Below are 16608 nucleotides of genomic sequence, written 5' to 3'. Positions count from 1 at the left end.
GGTTTGACACCCCCGAGGTCGGACGAACCCCCAAACAGAGTCCGTCCAAGCTCCGTCCGGCTAAAAACAGGGACAATAAACCTCTAAACAAATTCCAACAGCCCTACCAAGGGAGATGGGTACAGATCACTCAACACCTGCTGGAGACTGAAAGAAGACTGAGGGAAATAGAGAGGAGGGGCTAGGATATACTGTCCCAAAGTTTTGTTTTCAGTCTCCACCTGCTGGTCATGATTAGATATATACCCAATCGTAAAGTTAACCTCTACTGGTCTGGAGAGTGCTAAAGAAACACAATTTATTTTTATTTATTTATTTTGATTTCTATCCCATCCTCCCAGTAGCTCAGAATGGGTTACAAGCCAATATTCACAATGGAAAACATTTTGGACAGTACAAGACTATACAGCAACTTAAGTACATTTTGGACAGTTCAAAGACTATATAGCAACTTAAGTACAGGAGAGTGCAGAAAGGAAGGGGGAATATAAGGGGGTCAAGGAGTAGTTTGCAGTTAGAATTTCAGTTGAAGAGGAGGGTCTTTACTGCTTTCTGGAAGGTCATCAGAGAGTTCTGTAGTCTGATTTGTGGGGGGAGTTGGTTTCAGAGATGGGGGATCATTTGCAGGTGGTTTCTGACAGGAGAGACCTTCCTTGGGGGATGCATAGATGTTTCTCCATTTCAGAGTGGAGGAGGTGGGTGGGGGTGTACAGGGTTAGCTTGGATCCTATGGGGCTCATAATCGAAAGAGAAAAACGTCCAAAAACCGGTCTAAATCAGCACTTGGATGAACATTGTCCAAATACTTTCAAGTGCCGATAATAAAAACAGGTTTTGGACGTATTTCTAAATTACCTAGGCCTTCATAGTGCCGCTGAACAATCAAAGCCAAACAGGGCGTTTCAGGAGGAGTGTCGAGGGCGGGAGTTGGGCGGGACGTGTGCCAGCTTAGACTTAGTCGTACAGCATGTATAACCGAAAGTTATACAGCCCAGGATCGACGGAACTTGGATGTTGTGACTTAGACCGTGTAAGTCACCAGATAAGTACTGCAAACACATAAACAGATCCCCACACACTACCCCAGTGATCACCGACCCCCCTCACCCCCATAAAGCACAGTTACTTACCGTAACAGGTGTTATCCAGGGACAGCAGGCAGATATTCTTGACTGATGGGTGACGGCACCGACGGAGCCCCGGTACGGACAATTTTAGAGTGATTGCACTCTAAGAACTTGGAAAGTTCTAGTAGGCCGCACCACGCACGCGCGAGTGCCTTCCCGCCCGACAGAGGCGCGTGGTCCCCAGTTAGGATAAGCCAGCTAAGAAGCCAACCCGGGGAGGTGAGTGGGACGCAAGAATATCTGCCTGCTGTCCCTGGATAACACCTGTTACGGTAAGTAACTGTGCTTTATCCCAGGACAAGCAGGCAGCATATTCTTGACTGATGGGTGACCTCCAAGCTAACAAAAGGAGGGATGGAGGGAAGGTTGGCCATTAGGAAAACAAATTTTGCAAAACAGATTGGCTGAAGTGTCCATCCCGTCTGGAGAATGCATCCAGACAATAATGAGATGTAAAAGTATGAACTGAGGACCAAGTAGCAGCCTTGCAGATTTCCTCAATAGGAGTGGAACGGAGGAAAGCTACAGATGCTGCCATCGCTCGAACTCTATGGGCCGTGACAGAACCTTCCAGTGTCAGTCCGGTCTGAGCATAACAGAATGAAATGCACGCTGCTAGCCAATTAGACAACGTACGTTTAGAAACAGGACGTCCTAATTTATTCGGATCAAAGGACAAAAAGAGTTGGGAAGCTGATCTGTGGGGTTTCGTACGCTCTAGATAGTAAGCTAGAGCCCTCTTACAGTCCAAAGTATGCAGAGCCTGTTCCCCAGAATGAGAGTGAGGTTTCGGAAAGAAGACAGGCAAAACAATGGATTGGTTGAGATGGAATTCAGAGACAACCTTAGGGAGAAACTTTGGATGTGTACGCAGAACCACCTTGTCATGATGAAAGACCGTAAAAGGTGGATCTGCAACTAGTGCATGTAGCTCACTGACCCTCCTGGCAGAGGTAAGAGCAATAAGGAAAAGTACTTTCCAAGTGAGAAACTTGAAAGGAGTGGTAGCCCGCCAAAGGTTCAAATGGAGGCTTCATTAAGGCAGAAAGAACCACATTGAGATCCCAGATTACAGGAGGGGCTTTAAGAGGTGATTTCACATTGAAAAGACCCCGCATGAACCTGGACACCAGGGGATGAGCTGAGAGAAGTTTTCCATGAACCGGCTCATGAAAAGCAGCAATGGCACTGAGGTGGACTCTGATAGAGGTAGACTTAAGGCCAGAGTCAGACAAAGAAAGCAGATAATCCAACAATGGCTCCACTGCCAGGGAAGTGGGATCAAGATGATGAAGAAGACACCAGGAAGAAAATCGTGTCCACTTCTGATGGTAACATTGCAGAGTGGCTGGTTTCCTGGAGGCATCTAGAATGGAACGAACGGGCTGAGACAAAAGAGTATCATGAGAAGTCAGCCCGAGAGATACCAAGCTGTCAGGTGCAGAGACTGGAGGTTGGGATGTAGAAGGGTCTCCTGATGCTGTGTAAGCAGAGAAGGAAACAGTGGAAGAAGAAAAGGTTCCCTGGAACTGAGTTGAAGTAGAAGGGAGAACCAATGTTGCCTGGGCCACCTCGGAGCAATCAGAATCATGGTGGCTCCCTCCCTCTTGAGCTTGAACAAGGTTCGTAACATGAGAGGCAGAGGAGGGAAAGCGTACAGGAACAGATTGGACCAATCGAGGAGAAATGCATCCGCTGCCAGACGGTGAGGAGAGTAGAGTCTGGAGCAGAATAGAGGCAGCTGGTGATTGTGAGGAGCTGCAAAGAGGTCTATCTGAGGAGTGCCCCACTGAGCGAAGATGGACTGTAGAGTTAAAGGATCGAGTGTCCACTCGTGAGGCTGGAGAATTCTGCTGAGCTTGTCCGCTAAAGAATTCTGTTCTCCCTGAATGTAGATAGCTTTCAGGAATAGGTGGTGATCTGTGGCCCAAGCCCAAATCTTCTGGGCTTCCTGGCACAAGATGCGAGAGCCTGTCCCACCCTGCTTGTTGATGTAGTACATCGCAACTTGATTGTCTGTGCACAGCAGGAGAACCTGAGGAAAGAGAAGATGTTGGAAGGCCTTGAGGGCATAAAACATCGCTCTGAGTTCCAGGAAATTGATGTGATGCTTCATTTCCTGGGCTGTCCAAAGTCCTTGAGTTTGGAATTCGTTCAAATGAGCTCCTCAGGCATAAGGGGAGGCGTCGGTGGTGATGACCAATTGATGAGGAGGTACATGGAACAGAAGACCTCTGGAGAGATTTGAGGATATCAACCACCATTGTAGAGACTGACGAAGAGATGATGTCACAGATATGTGTCGTGAGCAAGGATCCATCACTTGGGACCACTGGGCAGCTAGGGTCCATTGAGTAGTGCGCAGGTGAAGACGTGCGAAGGGTGTGACATGAACTGTGGAGGCCATGTGACCCAAGAGTATCATCATTTGCTTGGCAGAGATGGAACGTTGTGGAAGTACCTGCTGACATAGAGATTGAAGAGTGTGAAGACGGTTGGACGGCAGGAACGCTCTCATGAGGACTGTGTCCAGCACCGCTCCAATGAATTGAAGTCTTTGAGTGGGGATGAGATGAGATTTGGGTAGATTGATCTCGAACCCCAGAAGTTGGAGAAACAGGATGGTCTGGTTGGTGGCCAGGAGTACTGTCTGAGATGAATTGGCCTTTATCAACCAATCGTCCAGGTAAGGAAAGACCTGAAGGTGGTGAGAGTGTAGAAAGGCAGCCACCACAATCAGACATTTGGTGAACACTCGTGGAGAGGAGGCAAGGCCGAAGGGCAGCACTTTGTATTGGTAATGACAGTGATTGATCATGAAACAGAGGTACTGTCTGGAGGTCAGATTGACCGGTATGTGAGTGTATGCGTCTTTGAGATCGAGGGAGCATAGCCAGTCGTTTTGATTGAGAAGAGGGTAAAGAGTGGCTAAAGAAAGCATCTTGAATTTTTCTTTGACTAAGCATTTGTTGAGATCGCGAAGATCTAGAATTGGCCTGAGATCTCCTGTTTTTTTGGGAACTAGAAAGTAACGGGAGTAGAATCCCTGTCCCTTTTGATCTAGAGGAACTTCCTCTATGGCTTTCAAAAGGAGGAGGGATTGAACCTCCTGGAGAAGGAGAGAAGACTGAGGAGTGTTCAAAGCAGACTCTCTTGGCAGACTTAGGGTAGGAACTGTCTGAAAGTTGAGAGAGTAGCCGTGGCGAATGATGTTGAGGACCCATTGGTCCGAAGTGATAACTTCCCACCGGCTGAGGAAAAAAGTGAGACGGCCACCTATAGGTTGAGGTAGGTGGGTAGATGTGGTGATGCTGGCTATGCCCTGGAGAATTAAGTCAAAAGGGCTGCGTAGATTTCTGCTGTGGAGGCGGCTTCACAGGTTGTTGCTGCGGTGGTCTAGGAGTCTGTCATTGTTGTTGACGTTGACGCCTAGGTTGCTGGGGAGCTGATGGCAATGGACGAGCCACATAACGGCGTTGGTAGGCCGACTGCTGTCTGAAAGGCCGTGCCGGTGGAGTCTTCTTTTTTGTTTTGAGGAGAGTATCCCAGCATGTCTCATGGGCGGAGAGCTTCTGGGTGGTCAAGTCCATGGATTCCCCAAAGAGCTCATCCCCCAGGCATGGAGCATTAGCCAACCGATCTTGATGGTTGACATCAAGCTCGGATACTCTCAGCCAGGCAAGGCGGCGCATGGCCGTCGCTCTGGAGGTAAGTTCGAAGGTATCGTAAATGGATCTTACCATAAATTTACGGAGCTTGAAAAGAGAAGACGAACAGTGGTGAAAAGCCTGTCGTTTCCGCTCAGGAAGGTACTTTTCAAAGGAAGCCATGGTGGTAAGGAGATGCTTGAGATAAAAAGAAAAATGAAAAGCATAATTACCAGATCTGTTAGCGAGCATAGCATTCTGGTATAATCTCTTACCGAATTTGTCCATGGCTTTACCTTCTCTGCCAGGAGGGACAGAAGCATATACACTAGTCCCCGCAGACTTTTTAAGCGTAGATTCCACAAGCAGAGATTCATGGGGAAGCTGTGGCTTGTCAAACCCAGGAATAGGGATTACTTTGTATAATGAATCCAATTTGCGGGGAGCTCCTGGAATAGTTAAAGGAGTCTCTAGGTTTTTATAGAAAGTTTCCCTCAAGATGTCATGAAGAGGGAGTTTCAAAAATTCCTTTGGAGGCTGGTCAAAGTCAAGGGCATCAAGAAAGGCCTTGGATTTTTTAGACTCAGCCTCCAAAGGAATGGAAAGAGATTCGCACATGTCCTTCAAGACAGAAGTGAAAGATGTGGAATCATGTTTGGAGGATGGATCAGGAATAGCAGGATCATCCTCATCCGAAGAACACTCACCCTCAGAAAGAAAAGGCTCTTCGGAGTCACCCCACAGATCAGGGTCCCTAATATGGGAGCCGCGGTCCCGAGACTCCGGAGTAGAGGGTTCTAGGTGTCAGGATTTGCGTGCTGACTTACCCGACCTCATAGATACGGTACCAGGAGATGTTACCGACTGCAATGGTGCCGAAGTCTGCACCGACTGATGCTGGGCTCTCGGCTCCGGTGCAAGGACTGGCATCGATACCGATGATGCCGAGTGAACCAGTACCGAAACAGTGGATGCTGACAGTAGGGGCTGCTCCACTGCCGGTACCGATGGCTCAGACCGGACCGGGACCGGAAGGTTCGGTGCCAAGAGAGCAGGAAGGAGTTGTTGTAACTGCTCCTTGAGCTGCACTTGTAGGATAGCTGCAATGCGCTCATCCAAAGAAGGCACCGGTACCGCCTTTTTCTTTTGTGGTACCTGCGGTGCTGCTCGATGCCCCGAAGATGAGGAGCCCGAGGTCGAGGGACTCACCTCAATAGGGGCGGAGCGCTTCCGCGGGCGCCTCACGGTCGGCAGGACTGGGCTCGCTGCAATCGAGACCGGAGGACGCTCCAGCGGGGAAGGCTTCTTAGCCGGCTTACCTGGGTGTTGCGACGCCGGCGCGGTGTTGCGCGGTGTCGATGAAGTGGGTGCCGACTGCAATGGAGCCGAAGCCGGTGTCGATGACGCGGGATCGGACATTTCGGCACCGAAAAGTAATCGCTGTTGTATCTGGCGATTTTTTAAGGTACGTTTTTTTAACATGGCACAGCGGGTGCAGGTGGAAGCCTGATGTTCAGGACCTAGGCACTGTAAGCACCAGTTGTGCGGGTCCGTGCGGGATATAGGCTGTGCACACCGCTGGCACTTCTTGAACCCTGGCTGGGGGGGCATGAAAGTAAAAACGGCTTCTGCCAAATCGAAGGCCGAGGCCTCGATGGTGGCAGAAGGCCCCGCCTGGGCAAAACCGAAATGACGAGAAAAATAAAAAGTAAACGTTCGGTTTTTTTGTTTTTTTTTTAATAAAGAAAAGAAATGAAGGGAAAAAAACTTCCAAAAAGGTTTCGCGAGCGGGAAGGTGTTAAGGAAAAAATTTCAACAGCCGTTGAAAAAAGCGACTTCTTAGCTCCGCGGAAACTAAGAAACTGGCGACCGCGCGCCTCTGTCGGGCGGGAAGGCACTCGCGCGTGCGCGGTGTGGCCTACTAGAACTTTCCAAGTTCTTAGAGTGCAATCACTCTAAAATTGTCCGTACTGGGGCTCCGTCGGTGCCGTCACCCATCAGTCAAGAATATGCTGCCTGCTTGTCCTGGGATAAAAATATTAATCACACCTTTAAAATTTAGCATCCAGTCGTCCAGCACAGAGGCAGATTAAGCCATCATGAGGGTGGGTTAGGGACTCATGGAGAGGAGGACCCATGACCATAAGCCCCTGTAGTCACTGCATTGATACTTAAACATGTGCACTCCCCTATACACCCCTAAAACCCTTTTGTACTGGCATATAAGTGACTCCTGCAGTCATAAGGGCTATTGGGGTAGTAGATAAGTGGATCTAGGGGATTCTGGAGGTGGTTTGGGGGGGATCACCATGACCTATAAGGGAGCTGTAGTGAGGAGAAGCCATGGTACCCTTTTTGTGAAGTTCACAGCAGTACCCTGTAAGGTACCCCACTATTTAGGTGCCATGTCTGGGTGTTTAGTCCATCACTTTGCAGACTCCTCCCAAGTCCAACAGGGCTTGTTCTAGGCGTTTTTGACTTGGACAAAAAGTTGGCCGAAAATGTGGTATAAAGATGGACGATTTAGCGGCTTGGACGATCAGATCGGCAGGACGTATAGTTAGACGATTTTCGAAACAAAAAAAATTTGGGACATATTTTTCGAAAATGTGTCCTAGGCTGTTTTTTACTTTGGACGACTTGCGACTTAGACGAAAACTGACTTAGACGTTCCTTTTCTTTATGCTGGGGTGGTGGCGCAGATTCTTTTATGTGCTATCACCAAGGCCTTGAAAGCACAGCGTTGGTTGATCTGGAGCCAGTACTTTGCGTGGAGGGCTGGGAAGATAGGGTCATCGTAGTTGAGGTTTTGTAGGAGGTGGATTGCTGCATTTTATACGCACTGGAGGCATTTGAGATCTTTTTTGGCCATTCCATTAAATAGGGAGTTACAGTAATCCATCCTGGCATAGAGGAGTTGGGCTATGTCAGGCTTGGATATGTAAGGTTTGATTCTTCTCAGTTGGCGGAGGTAGTAGAAGAAGGTGGAGGCTATTTGAGATATGTGGGTGGCCGTCTAATGTTACTCCTAGGCTGCGTACCTGATCTGCTGCTGTTAGTGAGGTGGAGTCCCATGATAGAGTTGGGCGAGTGTATTTGGTACTCTTTTTCCTAATCCATAAAAGTTCAGTTTTGGAGGCATTCAGCTGTAGTTTGTTGTTTGACATCCAGGTTTTCATGTCAGAGAGGCAGAGTTGGAGGTTATCAATTTGGGATGATCGATTTTCACCTAGTGGGAGGGGCAGCTGGATGTCATCGGCGTAAGAGTGAATTTTGATGTTGTACTTCTGGGCTATATCTAGGACAGGTCTGATGTAGAGGTTAAAAAGGAGGGGGATAGAAGGTCTAAATACCAATGTCATGGAAGTTCCTTCCCCTTCTAAACTGGGGAATGGCTAGGACAAGGATATCCAAGTGTCATCCACTCTTTTTTTTTTTTTTTTTTTTTTAATCTTTATTCCTTTTTATTTCTTTCAACAAGTGTACAGTATTATTACAATTAATTTACATAACACACTTGGCATTCTTAAACAATATTATTATACATGTTTTTATTTCCCCCCCCACCTCCCACCCTTTTCCATATCAATAAAATATTCCTTCCAAATTTATATATAATTATACATCCCTTTTTGATAATACAATTAATCTGACATGAAATCTGTCCCTCCCCCCATCCTTCTTCCTCAAACACTTTAAACATTTTATTATACCCAGTAATGCACAACAATAAATATCCCATCCTATTACATATATCTCCTTATTTTTCATAACAACATCTTTCCAATATTTTTCCCTCCCTATTCCTCCCATCCCATCCCATTTCTATATATTTTCCCCTAAGGAAAAAGAATAAACTTTACTCGTTATAATATTCAATTAATGGCCTCCACACCTCTTGAAATCTTTTAAAATACCCCCTCTGTATCGCAAAAAATCTTTCCATCTTATACATTTGACAAACTGAGTTCCACCAAAAATTACAATTCAATCTAGAATAGTCTTTCCAATTAGTTGTTATCTGTTGAATTCCCACTCCCGTAAGAATCAACAATAATTTATTGTTTGCTGCAGATATTTGGCATTTGGCCCTCATACACATTCCAAAAATCACTGTGTCATAGGATAAAGCCACATGACTCTCCATCAACATATTAACTTGATCCCATATTGATATCCAAAATGCCTGAATACATGGACAATAAAATAAAAGATGGTCTAGAGTTCCAACTTCAATTTTACAATGCCAGCATCTATTAGACTTAGAGCAATCTAATTTTTGTAATCTAGTAGGGGTCCAGAATGCTCTATGCAACAAAAAGAACCATGTTTGCCTAATAGATGCTGACATCGTACCTTTAATTCTCCAAGACCAAATACGTGGCCATTTAGATGCATTAATCTGATGCTTAATCTCAATGCTCCAAATATCTCTTAATCCATTTTTAGGCTTCTTATTCAAATAATTAGATATAATTTTATACCACTTTGCGGCCTGGTGACCCAGAAAATCTGCCTGGAAACATAAGAATTCTAAGCTGTAATGATCATTTAAAGATTTCCATTCAGGGAACCCCACCTGAATAGCCTGCTTCAATTGCAACCACTTATAACTTTGTTTTTTATTCAGACCATATTTATGTTGCAATTGTGAAAATTCAAGCATCTTATCATTATCAATTACTTCCGTTAATGATCTTATACCTGCTTTAATCCAATCTTTCCAGACAACCTTAAACCCGCCTATTTGTATCTTGGAGTTTACCCAAATAGTCTGTTGTTTCGATTTTAAAATAGAATCAGTAGTTAATTTGTCTACAAACCTTAATGTTTTCCAAGTATCCATTAATACTCTATTGTCCTTACGTATTCTAGGCACCTTTATACCAAGCAAAAGATCAAGCCTAAGTGGAAAGATAAGTGATCTTTCCACCCTTAACCACTCTGGTAATTGTTCCAAAAGCTCTGGGAGGACCCAATACATACCTTGGCGCATGATATAGGCCTGATGATACCTATAAAAATTGGGAAAATTTACCCCACCCTCCTTAATTGGTCTTTGCAAAGACACTAAAGCCACTCTTGCAATTTTACCCAGCCAAATAAATTTAACCAGAATACTATTTAATTTTTTATAGAAAGACCCCTGAAAAAACACTGGTATCATTCCCAATTGATAGCAAACCACATGCAAAATCATCATTTTAACAGTTTGTACTCTTCCCCACCAGGACAAATGTAAAGGATTCCATTGCTCACACAATTCTGTAACTTTTTGTAATAAAAATTTTTCATTTATTCTTATTGTCTCTTCAAGTGTTTTATTCAGCCAAATACCTAAGTATTTTATTCCATCCTCTTTCCATATAAAAGGGAAAGTATCAAGTATACCTTTTGTACAATGCACATTTAAAGGTAAAATCTCTGATTTAGTCCAATTTATTTTGTATCCTGAGAATTTTCCAAATGTATCTATGACCTTCAGTAGACATGGGATTGTTGTTTCCGGATTCCTCAAATGAAGCAAGATGTCATCTGCATAAGCAGATACTTTATATTCCACTCCAGCACATGGAATACCCTGTATGTCCTTTGCCTGTCGAATAGCTAATAATAAGGGTTCAAGAACTATATCAAAGAGCAAAGGAGATAATGGACAACCTTGTCTAACTCCCCTCTGCAACTTAAAAGCATCCGAAAAATTATTATTTATATATAAGCGAGCAGTTGGGGAGCTGTACAATGCTTGTATCATTTGTATAAATCCGGATCCAATACCAAACCATTCCATAGCTTGATACATGAAACTCCATTCTACACGATCAAAAGCCTTCTCAGCATCTAGTGAAACCGAAAAAGCCGGATCATTAATTTGTTTTGTTAAATAATACATCTGAAATGCCAGTCTAGTATTATTAGAAGAGTGTCTTTGAGCAACAAATCCAGTTTGATTCATTCCTATTATATGCGGAAGAGCTTTAGCCAATCTTAATGCTAAAATCTTAGCTAATAATTTACCATCTACATTTATTAAAGATAAAGGCCTGTAGTTTGAAACCAATGTTGGATCTTTATTTGGCTTTGGCAAAACAATAGTTAAAGATTCTGCCATAGTGCCTGATATACAACCTTTATTCAGTTGATCCTGATATAATTTTAATAAATACGGTAATAGGGAAATTTGAAATTCTTTATAAAACTCTACTGTAAATCCATCTCCACCTGGAGCGGTCCGAACTCTAAGGGATTTCAATGCCATTTTTAACTCTTTTAATGATATAGGTTTATCTAAACTTCTTTTTATAAGATCAGGAACCTTAGGACCTTCAACTAAACTCAAAAAATCCATCCCATCTTTCTCTTTATTTAAATAAGACTCCGAAGAATACAATGACTTATAATATTTTAAAAATTGTTTTAATATATTTCCAATTTGAGAATGAGAATTTCCTAACTCATCTTTAATTATGCTTATTTTCTCCTTCCTTTTCTTTGCTTTTAAATAATTTGCCAATAATCTTCCAGCCTTATTTGCACTACCATAATACACCACCTGCTGAGCAAAAATATCTTTCCTTACTAATCCAGAGGAAATTTCATTATATTCACATTTTTTTTAACAATATTTGAAATGTCTCCTGTTCCCATTTATTAACCAATTTTAATTCCAAATTCTTAATTTCTTTTTCCAAATTCACATATTGTTTTCTTAACAGTTTCTTTTTATATGCAGAATATGATATAATTTGTCCTCTCATAGTTGCTTTGAAAGCATCCCATAAAATTCCAATCGAAATTTCCTCTAAATCATTAAGTCTAAAATATTCATTTATTTTATTTTGAAATTCTGTGCAAAATTTAGAATCAGCAAGCAATGTATTATCAAACCTCCATACAGGTTTGGAATTATCTGGATCTATTAAATTAACTTCTATCCATATACCACCATGATCAGATATTACTATTGGTTCTATGTTAGCTTTTATAACTTGCTGTACCATCTGATCTAAAACAAAAATATAATCAATTCTTGAGAACGATTGATGAACATGTGAACAAAATGTAAATTCCCGATCATTAAAATGAAGAATACGCCATATATCTTTTAAATTACATACTTGTACCAAATTATCTAATCCCATTGATTTCATTATTCTACTAGGCTTTTTATCCATTATTGGATCTATAACAGCATTGAAATCCCCAGCCACCACTAAATTAGTAGTAGCCAGTGGTAAAACTAATTGTTGTAGAGATTTAAAGAATTCACTTTGAATCGAATTAGGTGCATATATATTTAGTAACGCCATTGTATTACTGCCCATGCTCATGTCAACAAGTAACCACCTTCCTTGAGGATCTGCCTTAACCATATTAAATGTTGCTGGACATTTTTTATTAATCAATATTGCAACTCCTGCCTTCTTTTTTACCGCTGGTGCAAATAAACATTGTTTTATCCACTTATCTGTCAGCTTCATAGACTCTGTTCCAGACAAATGTGTCTCTTGCAAGAAACATATATCTATATTTTGTTGTTTAATATATTCCAATACCTTTTTCCTTTTTATAGGGTGATTAAGGCCATTTACATTCAAAGAAAAAAATTTTAAACCCATTTTACAAATAAAATATAAAATACATATATAATCCACTCAAACATAAAATATACATTTTTTCTTTTTCCTTAAACCAATATATGAGTCTCCCCCACTCCCCTCTTTCCCCATCCCCCCTATTCCCATCCCCCACCCTCCCCTCCCCTAACACAAATGCAAACTTCGAAACACACATATTACTGAGCAAAAATAAACTCCCCACAGGCAATAACATACTCATTTTTCTTTCTCTAATCTTTCAAACAACCAACACTAAATTCTCCTGCAGTCAATCCATTCTTCAATACCCTAAATACCCATATTTACTATAATTCTTTATTATATACTTCCCCTCTCATTCAAATTTTCAAACATTCTTCCATCCTATACCTCTAATATATTTATAAAAGTATATACCCAATATTTCGGAAACCATTTCTTACAATATATACCCCCCCAAGATTAATATTATTATTTTATTTATTTATTTTTTTTTTTTGTATAACCTAAGTTTCTCACAACTTCAATGGAACATACATCACTCCATCCTATAATATTCATTTTTTTTTTTATCCTTACATCAAAAGAAGGATTAAACATTTCAACCAAGCAGACCTCATATTTTTTAAAACTCTCATTAATTTTCATTGCATCTTCAATCTATTACAGTCTATTCTCCATTCTGCACAACTCTAACACTTGTACATCTTCATCCTGCTGCTTCAGTCTCTTATTCCATCTTCTTGCAGATTGCTATTTCATCTTTCTCCAATAAAGTATTTTTGCAACATCATCCTTATATCTCAGTCAATTTCAGATGCAAATTGTAAATCTAAATAATGCTCAAGTCATTTCCATCAGTCTATCTTCACATCTTCTTCTCTTTACATCAATAGTCTTTTGTATTTTTCATCTTATTATATTCTAAGTTCCCACATTTCTCCAATGCAGCATTTGTGTCCTCATATTATTATCTCAGTCACGCTCAAATGCAAATTATAAACTCATATTAAGAAACCATCTAAATCTTATAATCGTTCCTCATATTTTTTTCACTTCCTATATGCTCCATCCCTCTTCTTACCTTGTCAAAATCTTCTTTTCTTATTGTCTCTTTAAAATTTCCATTTCTATTCTTTAAATCTTGTTTGAAATGTTGATCCCCCTTAAATTTAACTACAACAATTTTCTAGAAAATATTTTTCTCCTTTTCTATTTTTTTTTTCCACTTTTTCCTTCTTTATAAAATATCTTTCCATTTTCACTCAAAAATATAAACCAAAAATAATCTAAGTATATTATTTATTACATTTTCTAAATACTTTCATGAAACCATAGGCAAATTATATTGATCTAGAAATTCCTGTAATTTGCCTGCTTCTTCAAAATTATAAGTTTTATTCTCATAAGTTACCCTCATAATAGCAGGGTATATCAATCCATATCTTGCTCCCATTGCTCTCAGTTTAGGTCTTAAATCCAAAAGCTGTTTTCTTCTGTAGGCAGTAGCTTTTGCAAAGTCAGGTACTATAAAGATCTTAGAATCCTGGCATTTAAGATCCTTGTTTGTTTTAGCCAGTTTTATAATCTCTACCACCTGCTGATGTCTTAGCAGTTTAAAGATTATTGGACGGGGACCCTTCTGACTATTTGATCTTTTCATCGGTATCCGATGTGCTCTTTCTATCTCCAAAGGAAAAGAACTTTTAAATGGCAAGATCTTTGGGATAAAATTAGTCACAAATTGAATAGGATCATTCTGCTCAATCCCCTCAGGTATCCCAATCAGACGCAAATTATTCCTTCTTTCACGATTTGATAAGTCTTCAAAATCCTTTTTCAACGCCTCTATTTCTCTGTGATCTTTTTTACACACCAGCATCTCTGCCTCAGATTTCTCAGCATGCTTTTCTAACTGCTCAATTTTGAAGTCAACTGCCTGCATTCTATTTGTCAGACTCTCTATTTCCTTCTTCACATCTTTTATATTTTTAGCGTTATCACTTACTATTTCTTTAATTTTCTGAAGTTCATTCATCAAATCACTGTTATCAATTTCTTCCTGAGGCAACGGGACCGCTGTCGGGGATACCGAATCAATTTTTGTTCTTTTTTTACTTCCTGCTCCTGAATTCACCGGATTACTTTTACTAGTTTTACCCGAAGCCATTTCTTACTTCAATTCTCTCTTTTCCTTCACTTTTCTTTAATTTTAACTGCCAAAATCTTAATAAAATTTGCCTGTCACAACAGAGCTAATCCTCTACCCAGCCATTTTCGTGCGCTGCAAAGTTCTACAATCTTTGTCATCCACTCTTTAAAACTTGCCCCCTTGCCATAACATGACATTGTAACATCAGCATTTGGAGTTATAAAATTATAATACACTCACTCAGGAGACAGCTGTACGATCTTTTTCACAAAGTCTTGGGCACCTTCACTTAGTTTAACAAAATCAGGGTTATCCCAGGAGATCTTCCCTCGCTGCACATTGAGGAGGGTCGCTCTGTCATTTTCTCCAGCAAATGGGGAAGTGCAGGTCAGACTGAGATTATTAAGGAAGAAAGAAACAAGACCCAATAGGTTAACTGTGGTGTTATAGTCACAGGCTCTATTATCTAAAGCAGTGGTTCCCAAACCTGTCCTGGAGGACCACCAGGCCAATCAGGTTTTCAGGCTAGCCCTAATGAATATGCATGAGAGAGATTTGCATATAATAGAAGTGAGAGGCATGCAAATCTGCTCTATGCATATTCATTAGGGCTATCCTGAAAACCCGATTGGCCTGGTGGTCCTCCAGGACAGGGTTGGGAACCACTGATCTAAAGGTTATGGTGGCAATTTTTTTAAATTGGCGCCAAGATTTAGGTGCCCCAGTGCCATGCACTGAGTGCCAATTCTATAGTGGTATCTTGGCACTAAGATGCCATTATGGAATGCTAGCATAAGTCACCATTTGTGTGCCTAAGTGTGCCCTGAGATATGTGTAACTTATTGCACTCTAAGTTTTGCGTGCATCTCAGAGACAAACCCATGACCTTCCCATACTTTGTTCATGTTTATGACCCCTTATACATAAACACTAAGACAGGCTTGTCCAACCTACACAAAATTTATCCAAAGATGACTCTGTATTTGAACTTCTAACACAAGGGCAAATGGATGTTGATTTCCTTACCTTAAGTAGCTGATGACTCCAAGAGCCCTAGAGAAAAGGGACACAAGATTGTTAGTAAAATGAGATGCTCTCCACCATCATCTTCTGTTTTATGTTCTAATGTTGACGCAAAATTTATTCAGTTAAATCCTTGGCAGATTAGTTGGTCTGAGGCACAATGTATAAATCAGTGCTGACCCTGCCCCCATAATCCCTCTTGTTGTCCACAAAGTGGGAGAGCCTCCTCAAGCCTGAAATACCATGAACTCTCCAAATGCTCAAGGGGGCAGAAAAAATCCCCACTTGTTCTTGCTACAGTGCTGCCATCTTGAATAATGGCATCAGGTGACCCAGAGGCAACTCAAGGCAATCTGCTGCCAGAGGTGAAGGATGAGCTCCCCCCCACCGAGCATTCAAAATAAGGCTGGGGTAAGGGCTGCCCCAACTATTAGGCAATTAGGCAAGACTAGCCAGCTGCCTATAGCAGTAGCTTCATAAAGGGTAGTAGCTTCAGTAACATAGCACCCAGGGGCAACTCAAGGCAATCTGCTGCCTGAGGTGAGGGATGAGCTGTCCCCCCCCCCCTCCGGCATCCAAAACAGAAGTGGGGCAAGGGCTGCCCTGCTATTAGGCAAGACTGGCCAGCTGCCTATAGCAGCAGCTTCTCAGAGGATAGTAGCTTCAGTAACACAGTAAATGACAGCAGAGCCTGGCGTACCACTCCTTTTAGGCCCAGGTCACCCATGTTTAAAGCAAAACAATAGATCCTGCCAGACAACCTCAAAGAACCATGTTTCTCACCACACATACTTTAACTGCTTTTCAGCAAAAACACAAAAAAAGCAAAATGACAAAGAAAGCAAAAGAAAAGCTCAGTTTAACACACCATAATAAAATTAGTTATATGAGAGGTGATATTCTACCTCCCCACAACATGCAGATCAAAATTAGAACATCTCTCTTTGGAAGTCACCATACAAAAAAAATATTCTGATTTTCATATTATCTGAGCAATAGCAACACAATGCTCTCCACTACCAGGCACATAGGGCTCCTTTTACTAAGGTACACTAGCGTTT

General features: G+C 41.6%; 1 protein-coding gene across 13 annotated transcripts in view; it reads right to left on the bottom strand.

The window, feature by feature from the left end:
- Positions 1 to 16608, bottom strand: part of OBSCN (obscurin, cytoskeletal calmodulin and titin-interacting RhoGEF) — a 762040-nt gene that overhangs the window by 106163 nt on the left and 639269 nt on the right. For all 13 annotated transcript variants that reach the window (XM_033931804.1, XM_033931806.1, XM_033931805.1 and 10 more), the window contains 2 exons: positions 15551 to 15577; positions 14765 to 14917 (listed from right to left, as the gene is read on the bottom strand). In XM_033931804.1, coding sequence (XP_033787695.1) covers positions 14765 to 14917; positions 15551 to 15577 — 180 coding nt within the window. The remainder of the gene's footprint in view (positions 1 to 14764; positions 14918 to 15550; positions 15578 to 16608) is intronic.

This window comes from Geotrypetes seraphini, chromosome 2 (assembly GCF_902459505.1).
Source record: "Geotrypetes seraphini chromosome 2, aGeoSer1.1, whole genome shotgun sequence".
NCBI classification, from domain to species: Eukaryota; Metazoa; Chordata; class Amphibia; order Gymnophiona; family Dermophiidae; genus Geotrypetes; species Geotrypetes seraphini.
This window is presented reverse-complemented; position numbering and strand designations above follow the sequence as displayed.